Source organism: Panthera leo (assembly GCF_018350215.1).
Source record: "Panthera leo isolate Ple1 chromosome Y unlocalized genomic scaffold, P.leo_Ple1_pat1.1 chrY_random_Un_scaffold_79, whole genome shotgun sequence".
Taxonomy (NCBI): Eukaryota; Metazoa; Chordata; class Mammalia; order Carnivora; family Felidae; genus Panthera; species Panthera leo.
The window spans coordinates 169,719-194,424 of record NW_024962233.1 but is presented as its reverse complement, the minus strand read 5'-3'; the positions used below and the strand labels follow the sequence as shown (position 1 = coordinate 194,424).

The window sequence follows — 24,706 nt, the reverse complement described above, 5'->3', positions numbered from 1 at the left end:
CCTGGAGCCTGCTTCCGATTCTGTGTCTCCCTCTCTCTCTGCCCCTTCCCCGTTCATGCTCTGTCTCTCTCTGTCTCAAAAATAAATAAACGTTAAAAAAAAAAAAGTTAAAAAAAAAAAGAAAAGAGAAAGGACACAAATAAATGAAATAATCAGTGAGAGAGGAGAGATCACAAATAACACGGAAATGAAATTATAAAAAAGAGTATTATGAAAAATTAAATTCCAACCAGTTGGACAATCTGGAAGAAATGGATACAGTCCTAGAAACATAAAAACTATCAAAACTGAAACATAAATGAAAAAAAAAAAAAAAACTGAAGAGACCAATAGCCAGTGAAGAAACTGAGTAATAAAAAATCTTCCAAAACATAAAAGTCCAGAGGCACATGGCTTTGTAAGGGAATTTTACCAAACACAGAAAGAGGAGTTAGTAACTATTTTGCTCAAACTATTAAAAAAAATAGAAATGGAAGAAAACTCCTAAACTCATTGTATGAAGCCAGTGTTACCTTACTCAAAAACCAGATAAAAACTCCACTAAAAAGAGACCTATAGGCCAGTGTCCTGATGAATATAATGCAAAAAATCTCAATAAAATACTAGCAAATGGAGTATCACAATATATTTAAAAAACCATTCAACTTGATCAAGGAGGATTTATTCGTGGACTGCAACGGTAAGCTCATTATTCACAAATCAATCAATGTGATACACCACATTAATAAAAGAAAGTAAGAGAAGTATATGAGCTTCCCAGAAATGCATAAAAAGCATTTGACAAAATACAATACCCATTCATGTTAAAAACCCTCAACAAAGTAGGGATACATGGAACATGCCTCAATACAATAAAGGTCATACCAGAAAGACCCACAGCTAGTATCATCTCAATGGGGAAAAACTGAGAGCTTTTCCTCTATAATCAGGAACGAGGCATGTCCACTGTCACCATATTTATTTAACATAGTACTGGAAGCCCTAGCGTCAGCAGTCAGACAATTCACAGAAACAAAATGAATCCAAATTGGCAAGGAAGAAGTCAAACACTCACTATTTGCACATGACATGATTCCCTACGTAGGAAAACGCAAAGACTCTATCTACCAAAACAATTGTTAGAACTGATAAATGAATTCAGTAGTGTCATAGGACACAAAATCAAAGTACAGAAATCTGTTGCGTTTCTATACACGAATAACGAAGCTGCAAAAAGAGAGACAAAGGAATTGATCCCATTTATAACTGCACCACATACCTAGGAGTAAAGGTAACCAAAAACATAAAAGATCTGTACTCTGAAAACTATACAGCTCTGATATAAGAAATTGAAAAAGACACAAACGTACGGAAAGGCATACCATGCTCATGGATTAGAAGAACAAACATTGTTATAATGCGTATACTACCCAAAGCAATATACATATTTAATGCAATCCCAATCAAAATACCACCAGCATTTTTCAGAGCCTAAACAAACAATACCAAAATTTATATGTAATCACAAAGATCCCCAAAGCCAAAGAAATCCTGACAAAGAAAAGCAAAGCTGTAGGCATCACAATTCTGGCTTCAAACTGTATTGCAAAGCCTGTAGTAATCAAGACAGCATGGTGCTGGCAACAAAACAAAACAAAACAAAACAACAACAAAAAAACCCCGACACATGTATTAATGAAACACCACAGAAAACCCAGAAATATACCCCACAAGTACATGGTCAACTGTCTTTGACACAGCAGGAAATACTATCCAATGGGGAAAAAACAATCTCTTCCACAAATAGTGTTGTTAAAACTGGACAGCATCAAGTAAATGAATGAGACTGGACTACTTTATTACACCATGCACAAAAATAAGTTCAAAATGGATGAAAGATCTACATGAGACATGAAACCATCAAAATCCTAGAGAAAAAAAAAAAAACACAAGCAGCAAACCCTTTGACCTCAGCCATAGCAACTTCTTACTAGATATGTCTCCAGAAATAAAGGAAACAAAAGCAAAATAAATTATTGGACCTTCATACAGAAAAAAAACATTCTGAACAGTGAACGGAATAATCAGCATTTCCAATGGGAAATCAGAATTTCCCATTTCCATTCTATGGAACAGGAAAAATGTTAGCAAAAATACATGCATGCTAAACAGTGAGTATTCAAAATACATAAAGAACTTATACAACCCAACACCAGAAAAACAGCTCAGTTAAAAAACAGGTAAAAGACAGGAATCTACATTTTTCCAAAGATGACATCCTTATGTCTAACATACACAGGAAAAGATGCTCAACATCACTCATCATCAGGTAAATACAAAGCAAGACCACAATGAGATACCACCTCACACCAGTCATAGTAGCTAAAACTAACAACTAAAAAAAAAACAAAACCCAGCAGGTATCGGTGAGGATGCAGAGAAAAGGGAACCCTCTCGCACTGCTCATGGGAATGCAAACTTGTGCAGTCTATCTGGAGACTAGTGTGGAAGTTCTCAAAAACTTCAAAACTGAACTGCCTTGATCCAGCAAGTGTACTAATAGGTTTTACCCAAAGGATACAAAACTACTGATTTGAATGGATACCTGAACCCCTATATTTATAGCATCACTATCAACAATAGCCAAATTATGGAAAGCATCCAAATGTCCACTGACAGATAAATGGATAAAGATATCTCTCTCTCTCTCTCTCTCTCTCTCTCTCTCTCTCCCCACCCCCCTCACGTGTGTGTGTGTGGGGGGTGGTCTGCAATCAAAATGAATGAAATTTTGCCATTTGCAGCAACATGTATGGAGCTAGAGTGGATTATGAAGTCAGAGAATGACAAATACTGTATAATTTCACTAGTGTGTGGAATTTAAGAAACACAACAGATAAACATAGAAGACGAAAAAAAAGACGGATGGCAAATCAGACTCTTCACTATAGAGAACACAATGATGGTTACCGGAAGGGGAGGTGGGTGCGAGATGGCTTAAATGGGTAATGGGGATTAAAAAGGACACTTATTTTGATGAGCCGTGGGTGTTGTATGGAAATTATGACTCACTAAATTGTACACCTGAAACTATTATTACACTGTATTTGAACTAACTGAAATTTAAATAAAAACCTGAAAAAAATACAAAGAAAAAAACAAAGAAATTAGTACTTCTACAACTTATTTCAAATTGTTTAAATAATCCTGCTTCCAGGGTACAAAACAGTTATCACAGACAAGGTCTCCAAGGTCACGCAAAATCTTACACCTATTAACTTTTCAGTTTAGCCTTTATGACAGCTCTTGTGTGTTCTTCTCTGATTATTCTGATTCCCCAGCGTTTCAAATTGCTAAACTCTTTCTAGCACGGACTAACTTCTGCTATCATCGTCAACATTTCTGTATCTCCACATTGTATTTCAATCATGCTTCCTTAAAGAAACTGTCCTCAATTTTCTGACTAGGTTAAATTGCCTTTTTATACATCTTCATGCTTCTCTTACTTTTTACTTATGTTTGTGAGATGATCCCACCTTATCCAGAGTTTAGCCAATATCCTAAATTTATAAATACAAATCTTAAAATAACCTGCCTGTGGGAACACATAAGGATGATGACAGAGCTGCCAAATGAGTGCATACACTTTTGGATAACCACATTAAATTAGTAGTTTGTAAAATGATGTGTAGAACAAGCTCTTACCAAATGAGAGGTAAACACTGAAATGAAATCATAGTTCTCCACCCAGATTCATGAAGCACAAAAGCCCCCCCCCTCAAAAAATATGACTGAAACAAACAATATACCTGTCAAGACACACACCTTGTTTAAGTTTGCACAGCATTGACTTTTCTGCATCAACTGAAGCACTCTTATCAAGTAAGAGACGTTTTGCTAAATCTTTTTTGTAGAAGGCTTCAAAAACATCTTTCTCTGTGACATTTAAGGAAAAACACCTTAATGCCAAAGATGGAAAATGCAAAATGGCAGAAAATTAAATGAGACGCTATATTCAATACATCTGAAAATAGCAAGTGAAACAGATGGTTACGTATTATCTGAATGCACTTATATAAAGTATCTCGGAACACTTAAGTTCATATAGAGAGCAGTCAAATTTTTGGTTTCCAGAAGCTGAAGGCAAGAAGGAAATGACAAATGACTGCTTAATGTGTATGGAGTTTATACTGAAATTTTTGAGATTAAGTAATTGTGATGGCTGCACAATCATGTGAACGTACTTATTGCCACTGAATTGTTAGCTTTTTAAAGTTATCAGTTTTACCACCAGAAAACATTATTTGAATTCAATTTAGGTTGGGATTTGCACTTAGTGCTTTATACTTCCCCAATGTTACCATTTTTTAAAACTTTTAAATAGACATTTAAACCAAATTACTCACCATGAATAAACCTAAATAAAATTACCACTTTAGCTAATAATTCTTCAAGTTCTTCATCCGTAGCTTCTTTGTTACCTGTACGGAGCTTTGAATCCACATACTTTGCTAAAATGTAAAAAAATAATTTTCTAAGTAATGCTATATTTTCAAATATGTATATGAACAAAAACCATTTATTCAAGCAAATACTTTCCCCCAGAGTGAGGTGCATTAATTTTCATGAAACAAAAAATGAATAAATGAGTTAACGGACAGATGAGTGGCAGAAAAAGATAAATTACTTCCTGTAAGTTCTACACTGATATTTTTATATTTCTATAACCTCAATGATCAAATATTACAATATAGTCATTTCCTCACTACCATGCCCCTAATCTATTTTTAAAAACAAAATATTGCGAGATATTGCATGAAACTGAGATTATATTAATCCCAAAGTCTTAAGGACTTATTAAATGTTGATTGTACTCATCTAAATAATTTATTGTTCTTGAAAAATCAAATTGATAATGTGTTTCAGGTTTCTTGAACAATCAAATTGATACTGTGTTTCAAGTTTTTATGTCAGCAAAAAGATATCCCTTATAATATAAAATCATTAGGTGTCATGAGAGTAAGGAAAGCTTTCATTTATTTTAAAATGAGTCTTATCTACTGATAAGAGAAACTGATAATTTTATAGGACGCTAAAGACACATGAGCTTCCAAAGGGCTGGGTTACTATTAAACAAAGGAACAAAGTCTTGTGAACGCTAAAGTTGAGAGAAATAGTTTATTACAAACATTGGTAGTCAATCTGGCAACATTATGACAAATCAGGAGGTCAAACTGAACTCTTGTTACATAATTTAAAACAACAAAATAAAAAATAAAATACATATTGCGTAAAATTGAAAACCATACCTAGAAGCTCAGCTGGTTTGTTAGGTCTTTTATTAATAAACGTTTCAAAAGCATCTTTCATAGCAACAATAATTTTCTCATTTTTCAGAAAAGACGCTTCAATAATAAAATCTATCTTATCTTTAAAATCCAGAAGCTCTTGCACCATTGTCTTATCTTTCGTAGGGTTAATAACTATGCTGCTACCAAATTTCTGGAAAATAAAAGTAAGTCAGGTTATTGTATTTACACAGCAAGTAAAACACCTTTAATAGAAAATTTTACATCATTTACAAGGAAATCTCAGAAATGCAAATATTCAGTAAATTTCAAAAGAAAAATTCATTTCTAGATAAAGACAAGATAATCTGGAAACGAAGCCAACATAAATACATGTAAATCAAAAGTTCATCTGAGTGGAGAATTATTTAGAAACATATCAGAAATGCAAGTCTATGGTGCCTAATAAATCAAAAAGGAGGGTGAGTGTATAGAGTAACAGGGACATATAGCAGAAGAAAAGTATCTGAAAATACACAAAACAAAAACAAAACAAAACAAAAAAAAAAAAAAAAAAGAGGTAGAAAGGGAAGTGAAAGGGATCACCAAAAATGGATTGCATTAAAAGAATCATAAAGCTATCAAAACTTGTCAGTATCAAATTTTCCAAATTCTGGAATAAAATCAGGAACTTAAAACTAGGGAAAACACTTAATGAAGAAAGAAACTATGAAATAACACAACTTCTTGACATCTCACCTTCAACATCTAAATGTTCTTAGAGGCAGTTAAGAGAAGCAATTCAATGGATCCTCAATAGTAATAAACCCCATTATATGTGTGAAAGTCAAGAGGCAACAGGATAACCTCTTTAAAGTGCTGGGCGGAAAAACTGTCACCAAAAATTCTATATCTAGAAAAAACATTCTTTAATAGTGAAGAAAAATTAGGAAATAAGAAGATAAACAAATGCTGAGATAGTTCTTTGCTAGTAGACCTGCCCTCTAAGAAAAACTAATGGGATTTCTTAGTGTTGAAATAAAAGAACAACAGGTAATAGTTTGAAGACATATTAAAAATGAACAAAAACATTTGTAAATGTATTAGCACACATAAATATAAAGGCCAGTTTCTTCTAAGTATAGATTATAATTCCTTGTTACTATATATGATTTAGGAGACAAATGTATTAAGCAACGAACGTAAACCTATTTTCATAAACATGGATGTGTAGAGATTCAATGTGAGACAAAAGCATAAACATGAAGGAATGGAACTGTATACAGCAGAGTTTTTGCATACTACTGAACCTAAGTCATTATTATTTCAAACTATATATTTTTTTAGAGATTTTGATTATTTTTAATTTTTTTAACGTTTATTTATTTTTGAGACAGAGAGAGACAGAGCATGAACAGGGGAGGGGCAGAGAGAGAGGGAGACACAGAATCTGAAACAGGCTCCAGGCTCTGAGCTGTCAGCACAGAGCCCGATGCGGGGCTCGAACTCACGGACCGCGAGATCGTGACCTGAGCCGAAGTCGGCCGCTTAACCGACTGAGCCACCCAGGCGCCCCAATTTCAAACTATATTTAATAAAAAAGATTCTCCTTACAATCCCCAAATCAATCAATAACAAAAGAATTTTAAAATACACAGACAATTAAATCAGAGATGAATCTAAGGAGTGCACTAGAAAAAGTCAGCAGTAAAATCAGGCTGTAATGAAAGAACTTTTATATACACATAAGACACATAAAAAGCAAACATTATAATGGCAGAAGGCCTTTCTTGTCAATAATTAAGTGTACATGGAATAAACTCCCCAGTGGAAAGGTAGATACTGGCGAAACAAATTTTGAAAACCTAATCTACTACTTGGACTCCCTTTTGATCCAAAGACACAAATAATATTCAAAGAAAAAGGAAGGAACAAGTCGTAATATCACACAAGTCGTAATAAAAGAGAGCTGCAGTGGCTATACCCCTATTAGACAAACTTGCCTTTGTTACAGTAGAAAAAGAAAAATATTATATTTTAAAAAGGGTCAGTTTAGAGGTGCTTGGCTGGCTTAGTCTGTAGAATACCTGACTCTTGACCTCAGGCTTTTAGTTCAAGCCCCACAATGAGTATAGAGATTACTTTTAAAAAAGAGTCAATTTGTCAAGAAATAGAACAATTTCTAAGATAGAGCTTTAAACCTTCTGAAGCAAAAATTCACACAAACGGGGGAGGAAGTTGTACAATAGTGGGATACTTTACTGGCCCGCTTTAATAAACTGATATAACAAGTGGACAAACATAAAGAAAAAATAGACAACAAAACAACATTTAAACTAGACCTAACAGATATATTAATAATCCACAGAACATCAGAATGTACATTTTTCTTAAATTCACCCAGAACACTCTCAGGATTTTAGGCCACACAACTATCTGCAATAAAATGTAAAAGATTAAAATCACACAAAGTGTATTATCTCACCACAATGGGACAAAACCAGAAATGATTTTCAGAAAGAAACAGTGGAAAATTGCAATTATGTGCAAATTAAACACATTCTTTAACAGCCAAACAAGTCACGTAGGAAATTAGAAAACAGACACAAATGAAAATTACAACACCATATACCAAAATTTATAAAACGATGCAAGAGAGAGAAATTTACATCCATATATGCTTACATGAGAAAGACCTCAAATCAAATAGCTAGCTTTACGGTTCAAGGAACCAGAAAAAGGAGAGAAAACTAAACAAAACTAGCATGGGAAGTAGAGAAGAAACAAATCAAAAGATAAAATCAAGAAAATGAAAGGAAATGAAAACTGAAATGAAAAGTCAGGATCATAAAACCGAATGCTTCACAGCAAATATAAACAAAACTGATAAATGATAATGAAATCAGCAACACTCTGGAATAGGTGGTCCTGGACCCCGGTCTCTCCACATAAAAACATGGATTAACAAGCAACAGTCTAGTCTATTCTATAGAAAATTTTGAGAAGAAAACTTGGCAACACAAGAACACACTTTTGAAAACCCTAGAACCTCCTGGGTGAGTCTGAAGTGCTCCTTTCTAGAAGCACAAAAACTGGGAAAAGCTGCATCAAACAGTAATGTCAGCAATTTCACACTGACTATACATACATACTGTCCTCCCCCAGGCCGGAATAGTACCACACTGAGAGATGTACTCTGGACCTAGTTTTTCCAGTGGTAAAAAGATAGTTTAAGGCTGACACTTAGCTTTGCCAGTATTCATGGGTGGCCCCAGGAAGAAAACTACTGTGTATCATTCCCTAGGGAACACTGACAGACCACCTATGGTAAAGGCTGGACCATGTGTAAGCTAGTCACAAAGAAGGACACAGAGCTCACAATAATCAAAGGTCAGATTATGGCAGAGGCATTGCATCCCAGACAGCACCCACACAAGCAAATGCAACTGAGTAAGGAGTACAGCTGAGGTCACCAACCAGTGATTTGGTTTGGCTTGGAGCTGGGTCTGTGACCCTTCTGGGCAGAAAACCAGGCAAGCTGCCCACTGAACCACAGACTATAACTTGAAGCCCCAGTCATCCCGGAAACTTGACCATGTGGCACAGACTTTGACTCCGCCCAATCACAAAGCTAGCCACCAACCTAAATCTAACTATCTTATCTGGGAGACTGGTCAGCCACTCTGCTGAAAAACAACACACAGTGGCTCTGGTCTAATACTCCTCTCACCTAATGCAGTGCACAATCTGAAACACCACTTCAGCCAGGTAAAAGAGCTGGTGGTCCCACTCAACCAGTGGCAAAGGTAGAGAGCCCAGCGAATGGTCTTGCCTGACAATGGATTCCCACTTGGTGGCCTCTCCTGATCATGAAGCCCAGCATACAACGCTACGTAGCCGCACAGTAAATCCAATCCTGGCAAAGGAGCACATCCTGTCTTTCGCCTAACCACAGAGGCATCTCAGCAGCCCTCGGAATAGTCAATGGATGTGCCCTGATGCAAGTCCAGCCTGTCCTCAGTGTTGGTGGTAACCCTGCCTGAGCAGAGACACCAGAAGTAGCCCTAATCACCCATCGATGTTCTACGCTGGCCTGTTCAGAAACCTCATATAGATGGACTGGTAAAAATCTTCCCACCAAAGTACACTTGTTAACCTTGTATGAGCTCATCACTTTCAAATACGCAGGTCTCACACACGACAATAAAAGAACAAGGAACAAGGGGCATGTGACAACACCACAGGAAGTTTTTAATGAAGTTGAATGAAAACAGGAAAAATTACATAAATGGGAGAATCAACACAAATAGAGAAATGATTTTAAAACCAAACTAGAACACCTAGAGCTAAGGAATGCAATTACTGCTTTGAAAAATTCAGCAGAGAGTTTAAACAACACATTCAATCAAGCATAAGAAACAATCTGTGAGAGTCCTGGGAAGATGGTGGAGTAGGAGGATCCCCAGCTCACACCTCATCCCAAAGACACACCAAGAAAACAGCCACATCAGTGGAACTAATCTGAAAATTACACAAAGACTGGCATAAATATTTTCCAGTTTATCACAGATGAGGCCAAAGCAGAAAACATAGGAGAATGAAGACTTTATTAGGACCAAACCTCTGGTGAGACTAACCAAAAAATGGAAGAACACCATAAGCATGGAGAAGGAAGAAGAGCAGGCACATACTAGGCACCCACAGCACAGGAGACCTGCACTAGAAGATAACTCACTATAACTTGTAGCTTTGAAAGCCACTGGATCTCAACTTTTAGCTACTATGTACATGGGCTTAACTCCAGGTATTTTTAAAAATCAGTCGTCTCAGTTACAGGAGAGCCAGAAAGTAGCAATAAATTGAGTCTGCTGTGCCTTTGTGACTCAGCTGGTTGGGCATCTGACTCTTGATTTTGGCTTAGGCCATGATCTCTGAGGTCATGAGACTGAGTCCTGTGTCAGGCTCAGCACTAACTGTGGAGCCTGCTTAAATTCTCTCTCTTCCTCTGCTTCTCACCTCACTCATGCTCTCTTTTTCTCTAAGAAAGAAAGAAACTGAGTCTCTATCTTGAAGAGCAAGTATAAACAATAACCTGGATAAGATATAGCACAGAAGCAGGACTTCTGAAAGAGCCTGAGGTATATGTGAAGGAGATTTATTTACTAACCTCAGAATACGTCCTGGGAGTGGAGCAGAAATTTTAGGATGCTATGCCAGGAACGTAAGTGTTAACAGATGCCATTTCTTTCCCATTCCCCGGTCGAGATACACAGACATTTATAGGAACTAGTGTGAACACTCTGCACCTATCTTTCTATCAGAAAGAGTTCCCCTGCCTCCGAGGGAAAGAGTTCCCCTGCCATCTGGTTCCCCTGCTTCCAAGTTCCACTGTAGATCCACTCCATCCAACCTTCCTCACGTAGCAGGCATTCCTCCAAAGCAGCTCCTACACCAACACACCCTGTCTCATCCATGCAATGCAGCTAGATGAGCATCAAAGATGAGCATCAAACCATTTTGAACACCTACGACATTGATCTGAGGATTAATGCAATAGTCTGCATAATTTGAGACAGAGGACTTAGCAGGTACATTGTATGGAGAGATTAACCAGCGGAGAGATGCCACAGAGTCTCCTATGTGGAAGGAAGGGAGAAAAGAGAAAAGGGGACAGCGTAGCATATCAGGATCATGCAAGAAAACCACCCCCACCCCCCCGCCCGAAAGTAGCTGAAGAGAAAAAAATGAGTGAAAAAACTCAGAGAGGACTGGACCAATATTCTGTTTCCCAAAACCACTGATGGAGAGAAATGAGAGGGTTTCAATACCACAGGATTCTATAAACAGTGGAGCACAGTGTCTGAGGTTTGAAGCTTAATACCTGGCAGTGCTCTGGTGAGAAAGTACCTGGCAGTGCTCTGGTGAGAACGTCCACGAGTAGACAAGAGGGGTCTGATGGGTCCACGTGCCACACGGGGAAAAGTGGCACCCCTGCTTGGAGGACATTTGGTAGAAGCCATACAGCCTCCCCATAAGCAAAAGTCCCAGCAGACCCTGGAGAGCAGCCACATTTGCTGGTATTGGAACAAAGATACCAGAGTGCGGTGAAAACGGGCACCAGCTGTATGTTGTGAATATGCCATTAACTCTAAATATCCACTGCTGCACAATCACATGAGTGTCTTGTCATTGAGCCAGGGTACTGGCCATTGCTCAAAGGGAACTGCCCCAGAGAATCAGTACAAACAGACCCCAGAGCCACCAGGGTCTCTGAACTGTGGGGTTTTCAACACAGCCCCATCTGAGATAGAAGTCTGGAAGGAGACACCACCTGGCAGGCAGGTATCTTGGACCCAGAGTAGAGGTGGGGAGTGGACAAAAGCACCAGACAGAGGAAGGATGCTTGACTGTGGGATGTGAGAGCGTGAAGTTTGCCTTCCAGAGACTAGGCAACTGAATAAAGCCATTTTTCTCCTCTAGAGCATGTGAAAACTCACACACAGATCAAGCCCAGTAGGCTAAGCAGTGCCATCAAGTGGAGAACAGAGCTGTTATACCAAGCCCTGCTAACTGCTCTCCATATACATCCTCAAGAAGACCAGCACAAATTCCTTCTACCTTCTTATTAGACTACGGACTATAGTGTTCTGCACCAGGGAAACTAGATGTAACTTCATTCAGGTTTCTTGCTGTTTGCTGTTTCATTTATTTGTTGATTTTCTTTCCTTCTGTTTTTGTTTGTGTTATTTTTCTATTTCTATATCAGAAACAAGTTATTTTTTATTTTTAAAATTTTTATTCTACTCTATTATTTAATTTTTTTTTTAGTTTTTAATTTTTTAACTTTTTCCCTTTCTTTTTTTACTCTATCCTATTAAGCTTTTCTCAACAAGAAGACCAAAACACACCTAGGATCTAGATTCCTTTATTTATTTCGTGTTTAAATTTTTAATTTAAATTTTTTATTTTATTAAATTTTTTCTTCCTCTAAAATGACAAGACGCAGGAATTCACCCCCAAAAAAGAACAGGAAAAAAATGGTGGCAGGGATTTAATCAATACACGTATAAGTAAAATGTCTGAACTAGATTTTAAAATCATGATAATATGAATACGAGCTGAGTCGGAAAAAAAAACAAAAACAAACGCATAGAACACAGGACAATCCCTTAATGCAGAAATAAAAGAACTAAAACCTAGGCAGCCCAAAACTAAAAATTCGCTAACCAAGATGCAATCTCAAATGAATGCCGTGACAGCCGAGAATGGATGAAGCAAAACAGCATACAGAAGATAAAATTATGGAAAATAATTAAGCAGGGAAAAAAGGTAAACAAAACCAAAAGATCGCTACAAAGACTTGGAGAAACCAATAACTTATTAAGAAAGGAATGACATCTGAATCATAGGAGTCCCAGAAGATGAAGAGACAGGAAAATGGGCAGAAGGTTTATAGGAGCAAATTGTATCTGAACACTTCCCTAATCTGGAGGACAGACATAAAAATCCAAGAAGCACCAAGAACTCCCATTACATTCAAGGAAAACTGACCATTACAAATGCATATCATAGTCAAAATCACAAAATATAAGACAACAATTTGAAAGCAGCAAGGGGAAAAGTGTTTAACCTACATGGGAAGACATATCAGGTTCCCAGCAGGTATGTCACAGAAACATGGAAGACGAGAAACGAGTAAAAGGATACATTAAATGTGCTGAATACCAGATATTCTTTATACAGCAAAACTGTCATTCAGAATAGGAGAGATACAGAGTTTCCCATAAAAACAAAAACTTAAATGAGTTTGTGAACCACTAAATCAGCCCTGCAAGAAATTTTAAGGGGGACTCTGAATGGAGAAAAAACAAATCAAAACAAAATAAAAAGACCAAATCAACAAAGACTACAAAGGAACAGAGTCATCACAAAAATAACACTTCTATGAGTAACACAATGACACTAAATTGATACCTTTCAATAATTATTCTAGATGTAAATGGACCAAAATGCTCCAATAAAAACACGTATGCTATCAGAATGGATAAAAAAACAAGACCCATCTGTATACTGCCTACAAGAGACTCATTTTGCTCCTGAAGACACCTACACACTGAAAGAAGGGGACTGGAGAACCACGTATCAAGCTAATGGTCATTAAAAGAAAGCTGGAGTAGGCGTACTTATGTCAAACTAGATCTTAAAACAAAAACTATAAAAAGAGATGAAGTGAATTATAATTAAGGTACCATTCATCAAGAAGACCTAACAATTGTAAATATTTATGCCACCAGTGTGACAGCACCCAAATATGTAAATTTTAATTACAAATATAAGAAACTCGTTGAGAAAAGCACCGTAATTGGAGGGGATTTTAACACTCAACCTACATCAATGGACAGATGATCCAAGCAGAAAATGAAGGAAACAATGGCTTTGAATAACACACTGGGCTAGATGGACTTAACAGATACATTCAGAATATTTCATCCTAAAGGAGCAAAGTACACATTCTTTTCAAGTGCACATGGAACATTCTGTAGAACAGATTACATAATGGGTTACAAATCAGCCTTCATGAGATACAAAAAAAAAAAAAATACCGAGTTAAGACCATGCATATTTTTCAGATCCCAACAGTATGAAACACAAAATCCACCACAAGGAAAATTTGGTGCAACCACAAAACTTGGAGATTAAAGAACATCCTAAAGAATCAATGGCTTAGGGGAGGAGGGGACAACATGGTGGAGAAGTAGGCAGATCCATACTTCCTGCGACTCTCAAACAAAGAAGTGCACAAGCCGAGGGACTTTGAACACCAAAGCCTGGAGGAAAAGAGGCTGAATCTACCAGGAAGAAAATTTGAAAGTTGGAGAAAAACATGTGGGTGACTGTGAACTGAGGGAGATAAAAAAAAAAAGCCCACGTGGGCATGGAGGGGAGGGACCCCCTTCTGCGGAGAGACAAAGGGAAAGGAAAGAGCAGCTAGGGAAGTGTAGGACCATATCCAGACAGGAGAAAGACCTCAGACTGAGATGGAGAGGGATCTGATCTCTAAATGTGGGGTTTTCTTCGGACTGGGTCTGGCTCCCTGTTCCCGGACAGGGGGAGGAGGGCAGCCAAGGCCTGGGTGTGGTGGTTAATCAGGGGCTCAGTCCCCAGCTGGGACCACGTGGTTCCCTCCCTGGAGGGCTGAGCGATAGTACAAAGCCTGCCTGCAGCTGCCACCCCCAGGCTCAGTGGCTAGGCTGAGGACACAGTCTGCAGTAGGAAAAGGCGGCTGTCTCCCTGGAGTGCTGTGGTAAAGACAAAGCCTGCCTGTGTCTGCCTGAGTCTGCAAGGGCGGTGGCTCAGTCCGCAGTAGGAAAAAGCAGTCCTCCCTGAAGCGTGGCGGCACAAACCCAGCTGGAGCCACATATTGGAGCACACTGAGAGGCGCTTCCCCAGTGCCAGAGCGCAGGGAAGCAGGACTTTGAATCCTAGCCAAGCACAGGGTCGGGGGAGTTAGTGGAGCAAGAAGGACCGCCCCATCTATGCCAGCGGCACAGTAAGGAGGACTCAAACAAAGTCCACTGAGTCTGGTCCCTGGAGAAGAGACTGGGGGATTGCCATTCCCCCCCCCCCCGCCCCGCCACCACCACCATCAAGGCAGGGCCTCAAGGATCACCCCTGGGGCCCACAGTGGAGGGAGCTGGGTCCCGATTATACCAAACCACACTCCTCAGCACTGGGTAACCACCAGAGCGGCACAGACCCTGTGGAAAACTCCCCCCGACAAGCACTTCAACACTGCCTGGATTAACTCTAGATCAATTCTGGGTATTTAAGATATATTCTCCCCCCACCTCCATTTCTCCTCCTTATCTCTTCCCTCCCCTAGGCTGGTTACTCTGTTTACTGGTTTGTCTAAACAGACATATTTAATCCATTGTCTTGATACATGTTCTACACCTCCTTCTTTACATTCCTTTCTCTCTCTCTGGAATAATCAAGCCATATAGTTTCTCTGTCTGGGTAACTATCTTCGTTTCGTTTCCCTGCCTCCTCCTTTATTTTCCTTTCTCTCTATGGATTAAGCCTTTTAGTCTCTCTGCCTAGTCAACGTTTAGTTTTTCTTCTTCCCACACTCCTATCATTTCTCTTCTTGTATGTGCTCTTCCATCATCAACGCCTCCACCCTCTAATTTAATTCTAGTGGGTCATTTTCAGTTTGTTTTTTCAGTCTTTAGTTTTTTGTTCTTATTTGTTTCTTTGTGCTGTTTGTTTGTTTCTTCTGTGCTTGAGTGGTTTTGTCTCCTGTTTGTCTGTTTTCCTTTATAGGTTACTCAAAGGAACAAATCAAAGCACGCCTGGTGTAGGGTTTAAAATATCACTATCAGTAGGGTAATAAAATAACCAAAGTCACAACAACACAGAGCGAGTAACAATCTCCAGAAAACACCTCCTGAAGGGCCAGACCCTGGACAGTGTATGACCCTCCTTTAACATAGCAGTGCTCGCAGGTGCAGAGCACACAACAAGCTTTTAAAATGCATAAGGGACAGTAAAATACCCAAAATGAGGAAACAGAAGAATTCTCCTAAAAAGATATTCCTGGAGGTAGAGACGGCTAATGAATTGATCAAAACCGACTTAAGCAACATAACTGAACAAGAATTTAGAATAACAGTCATAAATATTGCTAGCTTGAAAAGAGCAGAGAAGACAGCAGAGAATCTATTGTTACAGAGATCAAGGGACTAAAATATAGTCATGAGGAATTAAAAATGCTCTAAATGAAGTGTAAAACACAAGGGAGGCAGCCACAGAGCAGACTGAAGACAGAGGGGAGAAAAGGGGAAGTAGAAGATAAAATTATGGAAAAGGAGAAAGTTGAGAAAAAGAGAGAGAGAAAAAATCCAGGATTATGAGGGGAGAATTAGAGAACTAAGTGATGCAATCAAATGGAACAATATCCATATCATAGGAATTCCAGAAGAAGAAGAAGAGAGAGAAAGGGGCTGAAGGTGTCCTTGAACAAATCATAGCTGAGGCTTCCTTGATCGGGGGAAGGAAACAGGCATTGAAATCCAAGAGGCACAGAGAACCCACTTCAGACATAACTTAAATTGATCTTCTGCGCAACATATCACAGTAAAACTGGCAAAATACAAGGATAAAGAGAAAATTCTGAAAGCAGCTAGGAATAAACATGCTCTAACATATAAAGAGAGACCGATAAAACTCGTGACTGATCTGTCTACTGAAACTTGGCAGGCCAGAAAGGAATGGCAGGAAATCTTCAATGTGATGAACAGAAAAAAATATGCAGCCAAGAATCTTTATCCAGAAAGTCTGTCACTCAGAATAGAAGGAGATATAAAGGTTTTCCCAAACAAACAAACAAAAAATGAAGGAATGCATCACCACTAAACCAGCCCTACAAGAGATCCTAAGGGGGAGTCGGTAAGTGAAATGTGGCAAGGACCACAAAGGACCAGAGACACCACCACAAGCATGAAACCTACCAGTAACACAATGACTCTAAACCCGTATCTTTCAAAAATAACACTGAATGTATGGAAAAACACAGGGTATCAGAATGGATAAAAAAAAAAACAAAAACCAACAAGACCCATCTATTTGCTATCTACAAGAGACTCATTTTAGGCCTGAGGACACCTTCAGATTGAAGTGACATTGAAAGATGGAGAACTATCATGCTACTGGAAGTCAAAAGAAAGCATGAGTAGCCATACTTATATCAGAAAAACTAGACATTAAATTGAAACCTGCAAGAAGAGATGAAGAAGGGCATTATATAATAATTACAGGGTCTATACATAAGGAAGACCTAACAATTGTAAATGTCTATGCACCAAATTCTGGAGCCCCCAAGTATCTAAAACAATGAATCACAAACATAAGCAAGCTTATTGATAAGAATGTGATAATGGCAGGGGGATTTTAATACCCCACATACAACAATGGATTGATCATCTACACAGGATCAGAAAGAAAAAAGGGCCCTGAATGATACATTGAATCAGATGGACTTGACAGATATATTTAGAACTCTGCATTCCAAAGCAACAGAATATACTTTTTTCTCGAGTGCACATGGAACTTTCTCCAAGATACATCACATACTGGGTCACAACACAGTCCTTAGTAAGTATAAAGATCATACCATGCACACTTTCAGATCATAATGCTAGGAAACTTGAAATCAACCATAAGAAAAAGTCTGGAAAACCTGCAAAAGCATGGAGGTTAAAGAACACCCTACTAAAGAATGAATGGGTCAACCAGGCAATTAGAGAAGGAACTGAAAAATATACGGAAACAAATGAAAATGAAAATACAACAATCAAAATGCTTTGGGATGCAGTGAAGGCAGTCCTGAGAGGAAAATACATTGCAATCCAGGCCTCTCGCAAGAAACAGGAAAAATCCCAAATACAAAATCTAACAGCATACCTCAAGAAACAAGAAGCAGAACAGCAAAGGCACTCCAAACCCCGCAGAAGAGGAGACATAATAAATATCAGAGCAGAAATAAACAATATAGAATCTAAAAAAACTGTAGAGCAGATCAATGCAAACAAGAGTTGGTTTTTTTTTGGAAAAATAAACAAAATTGATAAACCTCTAGCCAGGCTTCTCAAAAAGAAAAGGGAGACGACCCAAATAGATAAAAATTTCATTCATTCCATGAAAGAAAATGGAATTATTACAAGCAGTCCCTCAGAAACACATGAAGTTATCAGGGAATACTATGAAAAATGTTATGCCAACAAACTGGATACCCTGGAAGAAATGGACATATTCCTAAGCACCCACACACTTCCAAAACTGAAACAGGAAGAAATAGAAAACTTGAACAGACCCGTAACCAGCAAAGAAATTGAATCAGTTATCAAAAATCTCCCAACAAATAAGAGTCCAGGACCAGATGGCTTCCCAGGGGAATTCTACAAGACATTTAAAGAGAGATAATACATACCCTTCTCAAGCTGTTCAAAAAAATAGAAAGGGAAGGAAAACTTCCAGACTCATTCCATGAAGCCAGCATTACTTTGATTCCCAAATGAGACAGAGATCCAGCAAAAACAAAACAAAACAAAACAAAACAAAACAAAACAAAACTACAGGCTAATACCCCTGATGAATACGGATGCACAAATTCTCAACAAGATACTAGCAAATCAAATTCTACCGTATATAAAAATAATTATTCACCATGATCAAGTGGAATTCATTTCTGGGCTGCAGGGCTGGTTGACATTCGCATATCAATCAATGGGATACATCACATTAACAAAAGAAAAGAAAAGAACCATATGATCCTGCCAATCGATGCAGAAAAAGCATTTGACAAAATTCAGCATCGTTTCTAAATAAAAACCCTCGGAAATGTCAGGATAGAAGGAACATACTTAAACATCATAAAAGCCATTTATGAAAAGCCAACAGCTAATATCATCCTCAATGGGGAAACACTGAGAGGTTTCCCCCTGAGATCAGTAACAGGACAGGGATGTTCACTCTCACCGCTGTTATTTAACGTAGTGTTGGAAGTTGTAGCATCAGCAATCACACAACAAAAGGAAGCCAAAGGCAACAAAAGTGGCAAAGTTAAAGTCAAGCTTTCACTTTTGCAGACGACATAATACTCTACAAGGAAAACCCAAGAGACTCCACCAAAGGCTGCTAGAATGGATACATGAATTCAGCAAAGTCGCAGGATACAAAATCGATGTACAGACATCACGTGCATTTTTATACACCAATAATTAACCAACATAAAGAGAAATAAAGAAACTGAACCCATTCACAATTGCACCCAGAATCATAAAATACCTAGGAATAAACCTAACCAAAGATGTAAAAGACGTGTATGCTGAAAACTATTGAAAGCTGATGAAGGAAACTGAAGAAGATACAAAGAAATGGAAACCATTCCGAGCTCATGGATTCGCAGAATAAATATTGTTGGAATGTCGATACTACCCAAAGCAATACTACCCAAAGCAATCTACGCATTCAATGCAATCCCAATCCCAATCTAAATTCTTCTCAAAGCTAGAATAAGGAATCCTAAAATCTGTATGGAACCATAAAAGACCCCAAACAGCCAAAGTAATATTGAAGAAGAAGACTGAAGTGGGAGGCATCACAATCCCAGACTTTAGCCTCTACAAAGCTGTCATCAACAAGACAGTATGGTATTGGCACAAAAACAGACACATAGACCAAGGAAATAGAATAGAAATCCCAGAACTGGACCTACAAATGCATGCTCAACTAATCTTTGACAAAGCAGGAAAGAATATCCAATGAAAAACCGACGGTCTCTTTAACAAATCGTGCTGGGAGAACTGGACAGAAACATGCAGAGGAATTAAACTAGACCATTTTCTTACACCATTCACAAAAATAAACTCAAAATGGGTGGAGGACCTGACTGTGAGACAGAAAACCATCAAAACCTTAGAGGAGAAAGCAGGAAAAAAACCTCTCTGACCTCAGCTGCAACAATTTCTTACTCAATGCATCTCAAAAGGAAGGGAATTAAAAGCAAAAATGAACTATTGGGACCTCGTGTAGACAAAGAGCTTCTGCACTTCAAAGGAAACAATCAACAAAAATAGAAGGCAACCAACGGAATGGGAAAAGATATTTATAATGACGTATGGGACAAAGGGCTAGTACCCAAAATCTATAATGAACTCACCAGACCCCATACCTGGAAAACAAATAATCCAGTGAAGAAATGAGCAGAAGACATGAATAGACACTTTTCTAAAGAAGACATCCATATGGCCAACAGGCACATGAAAAGATGCTCTATGTCACTCCTCATCAGGGAAATACAAATCAAAACCAGGCTCAGATACCACCTCTCTCCAGTCAGAGTGGCTAAAATGAGCAAATCAGGAGACTACAGATGCTGGAGAGGATGTGGAGAAATGGGAATCTCTTGCACTGTCGGTGGGAATGCAAACTGGTGTAGCTGCTGTGGAAAACAGTGTGGAGGTTCCTCAAAAAATGAAAACTAGAACTACCCTATGACCCAACAAAAGCACTGCTAGGAATTTACCCAAGCGTTACAGGAGTAATGATGCATAAGGGCACTTGGACCCCAATGTTTATAGCAGCACCTTCAACAACAGCCGCATTATGGAAAGAGCCTAAGTGTCCGTCAACTGACAAATGGATAAAGAAGATGTGGTTTACATATACAATGGGATACTACTTGGCAATGAGAAAGAATGAAATCTGGCCATTTGTGGCAAGGTGGATGGAGCTGGAGAGTATTATGCTAAGTGAAATAAAGTCAGGCAGAGAAAGACAAATACCATTATGTTTCACTCATATGTGGATCCTGAGAAACTTAACAGAAGACCATGGGTGATGAGAAGGGGCAAAAAAAGTTACAGGGAGGGAAGTAGGTAAACCATGAGACTCTTAAATACTGAGAACAATCTGAGGGTTGATTGGGGGTGGGGGAGAGGGGAAAGTGGGTCATGGGCATTGATGAGGGCACCTGTTGGGATGAGCACTGGTATTGTACAGATATCAATTTAAAAATACATTGTATACATATGTATAAATAATGTACATACACACGTATGTATGTATATGTATATAAATACAATTATATACGTATGTATAAATAAATATAAATGTGTAAAAATATATATTTATTTTTTATATAAACATACAAATACAAATACATAAGATATAAAGAGAATTCATAAATTATATTTTTATAAAAAGAATTCAAGTTATATATATAACTTGAGAGAGAGGGAGAGAATCAAAGGGTTAACCTAGAAATTAACGACCAAATTAAAAAGCAAATTAAAAAGTATATGGAAGCCTAAGTATATGAAAACACAACAGTTCAAAATTCTGGGATGCAGGAAGCACATAGCAATTCAAACATTCCTGAAGAAGGAAGAAACATCTCAAAAACACCTTATACCTAAAGGAGTTGGGTAAAAGAAATAATGCTCAAAATCCAGCAGAGGAAGAGACATAATAAAGATTAGAGCAGAAATCCATGGTACTGAAATAACAAAAAAAGTACAACAGATCAACAAAACCAGGATCTGGTTCTTTGAAAGAATTAACACAATTGATAAAGCCCAGAAAGAAAACAGAAAGGACCCAAATACATAAAGTCACAAATAAAAGAGGAGAGATCAAAATCACAAATGAAAGAGGAGGTATCACAACCAACACCACAGACACACAAATAATAATTAGTGACTATTATAAGAAATTATATGCCAACAAACTGGGCAATGTGGAAAAAAATGGACAAATTCCAATAAAGACACAAACTAACAACACTGAAAGAGCAATAGAAAATTTGAACAAAATCACAGCCAGTAAAGACACTGAGTAAGTAATAAAATATTTCCCAAAAAACCAAAAGTCCAAAGACAGATGACTTCTTAAGGGCATTCTACCAACATTTCAAGAAGAGTTAATAAGGAAAACGTCCATATTCATTCTATGAATCCAGCATCACCTAGATTTTAAAACCCTAAAAAACAAAAAACACTAAAAAGGAAAACTACAGACCAATTTCCCTGACGAACACGGATGCAAAAACTCTCAACGAGACACTAGAAAAACAAATGCAATAATATATTAAAAGAATTATTCACCATGATCAAGTGGAATTTATTCCTGGACTGCAAGACTGGCTCACTATCTGCAATTATCTCAATGTGATACACTCCATCAAAAAGAGAAAGGATAAGAACTATATGATCCTCTCAACAGATGCAGAAAAAGCGTTTGACAAAATACAACATCTTTTCTTAATGAAAACTCAAAAGTAGAGATAGAATTAACATTCCTCAACAATATAAAGGCCATAAACAAAATATCCACACCTATTATCATCCTCAATGGGGAAGAACTTAGGGTATTCCCCCTATAGTCAGGAACATGACAGGGATGTCCGCTCTCACCACTGTTGTTCAATATAGTGTTGGAAGTGCATGCCTCAGCAATCAGACAACAAAAAAGAATAGACGGCATACAAACTGGCAAGAACGAAGTCAAAATTCACTTTCACAGATTACATGATACCCTATGTGGAACTCTTGAAAATCTCCACCAAAAACTGTTAAAACTGACTGGAATAAGCATAGATGCCAGATATAAGTCAATGCAAAGAAACTGGCTGTATTTCTATACACCAATAATAAAGCAGAAGAGAAATCAAGGAATCAGTCCCGTATACAATTGCTCCAAAAACCATAAAATACCTAGGAATAAACCAAACCAAATAGGTAAAATATCCAATATGATGAAACGTATAGGAAGTTTATGAAAAGAAATACAAAACACAAAGAAATGGAAAAATATTCCATGCTCCTGAACTGAGAAAACAAATATTGTTAAAATGTCGATTCTACCCAAAGCAATCCACACAGTCAATTCAATCCCTATCAAACTAACCCCAGAAACATTCAGAGAGCTAGAACAGACAATTCTAAAATGTTTACAGGACCAGAAAAGACCCCAAATAATCAAAGTAATGTTAAAATAAAAAAGAAAACCAAAACTAGAGGTATCACAACTCTGGACTTCAAGGTATACTGCCAAGCTGTAATCATCAATACAGTATGGTATTGCACAAACACAGACACATGGATCAATGGATTAGGAAAGAAAACCCATAAGCGGACCCATAAATGTATGGCTAACTAGTCTTTTACAAACATGAAATTGTATCCAGTGGAAAAAAGACAGTCTTTTCAGCAAATGGTGTTGGGAAAACTGGACAGCAGCAACATTCAGAAGAATGAACCTGGACCTCTCTCTTACAACATACATGAAAATGAACTCAAGTGGATGAAAGACCCAAATGTAAGACAGGAAGCCATCAAATCCTAGAAGGAAACACAGGCAACAACCATTTTGACCTTGGCTGCACCAACTTCTTAGATATTGTTCCAGAGGCAAGGGAAACAAAAACAAAACTGAACTACTGGACCTCACGAAGATAAAAATCTTCTCCACAGCAAAGGAAACAATCAACAAAACTGTAAGGAACACAGTGGAATGGAAGAAGGTATTTGCAAAGGACATAAAGGGTAATATCTAAAATGTATAAACAACATCAAACTCAACACCAAAAAAACAAATAATCCAGTGAAGAAATGGGCAAAAGACATGACAAAAGACACTTTCCCAAAGAGGCCATCCAGATGGCCCCTCTGTTTGGGAGGGGTTTGTTCTGGGAGTTTTCTGGTCAATGTCTGGGATATTTAGGATTATTTGATAATTATTTAGTTGTGTTCCTGTGTTGATGGGAGCCTGAAGTAAGTAAGTAAGTAAGTAAGTAAGTAAGTAAATAAATAAATAAATAAATAAATAAATATTTAAATATATATTAATATAAATATAAATATAAATAATAAATTAAATAAATAACTTAAAAATGAATAAGTAACTTAAACAAAAGAAGAAAATCCTGCCATTTGCAAAAAACGGATGAACCTGGAAGATATATGCTAAGTTAAATAAGCCAGAGACATAAAGAAAAATACTTTACGGTATCATGTATATGTGGAACCTAACTAAAAAATAGAGCTCAAAGAAATATAGAGTAGAACGGTGATTTCCAGAAGTTGGAGTTGGAGGAAATGTAGAGATGTTGGTCAAAGAGTAAACAATTTCACAACAACAAATTAGATAACCTAGATGGACAGGGACCCATTTTGAGAAGCACAAAATCTACCAATGTGGAAAAAAGAAATAAGCTAAATAGACCTAAAGTAAGAGATTAGTCAAGTTAAAAAAAAAAAACTGTAATCAAAGGAAAGCACAGGATGCAGATGCCTTTTTCCTCCAAATACAACAAAGACATAAAAAAAAAATGAATTCCAGTACATCTTCAACCTTTTCAACAAATGGAAGAAAATGGAAAACAGCACCATGGCAATAAAATATGTTACACCTCCGTGGAAAACAGTCTAATGATTATTCAATTACAATGTAACATAGCAATTCCACTTTTTAGACTATGACAGAACAATTCCATTTCCAGGTATGCACTGAAAACACCATTTATTCAAACAATATCAAGGGATATTTGTATATCTCATGTAAATACAAAAGTTCCTAAGAACCTATTCCCAATCTTGGAGGGAGACAGAAGCAGAGCAGGAGGACCTCAGGCTCCCATCAACACAGGAACACAACTAGATAGTTATCAAGTAATCCTAAATATCCCAGACATTGACCTGAAAACTCACAGAACAAACTCCACAACTAGAGGGAGAGAAGAGGCCACACTGAGTAAGGAGGAAAGTGCAGAGATGTGGTTTAGGGTAGAAATGGAAAGAGGGTGCTACAGAGGTCCTGGTCCCAGAGAAGAATGAGAGAATGGAGCTACAGAGGAAGACTCCCAAAACCACTGTGTGGGA

The 24,706-nt window shown here is 37.7% G+C and overlaps 1 protein-coding gene across 2 annotated transcripts in view; it reads right to left on the bottom strand.

Annotated features, from left to right (window-relative positions):
- The window catches only part of LOC122212836 (cullin-4B-like), a 140,352-nt gene that overhangs the window by 83,997 nt on the left and 31,649 nt on the right, over positions 1-24,706 (bottom strand). For both annotated transcript variants that reach the window (XM_042926810.1, XM_042926811.1), the window contains 3 exons: positions 5,289-5,481; positions 4,386-4,490; positions 3,805-3,915 (listed from right to left, as the gene is read on the bottom strand). In XM_042926810.1, coding sequence (XP_042782744.1) covers positions 3,805-3,915; positions 4,386-4,490; positions 5,289-5,481 — 409 coding nt within the window. The remainder of the gene's footprint in view (positions 1-3,804; positions 3,916-4,385; positions 4,491-5,288; positions 5,482-24,706) is intronic.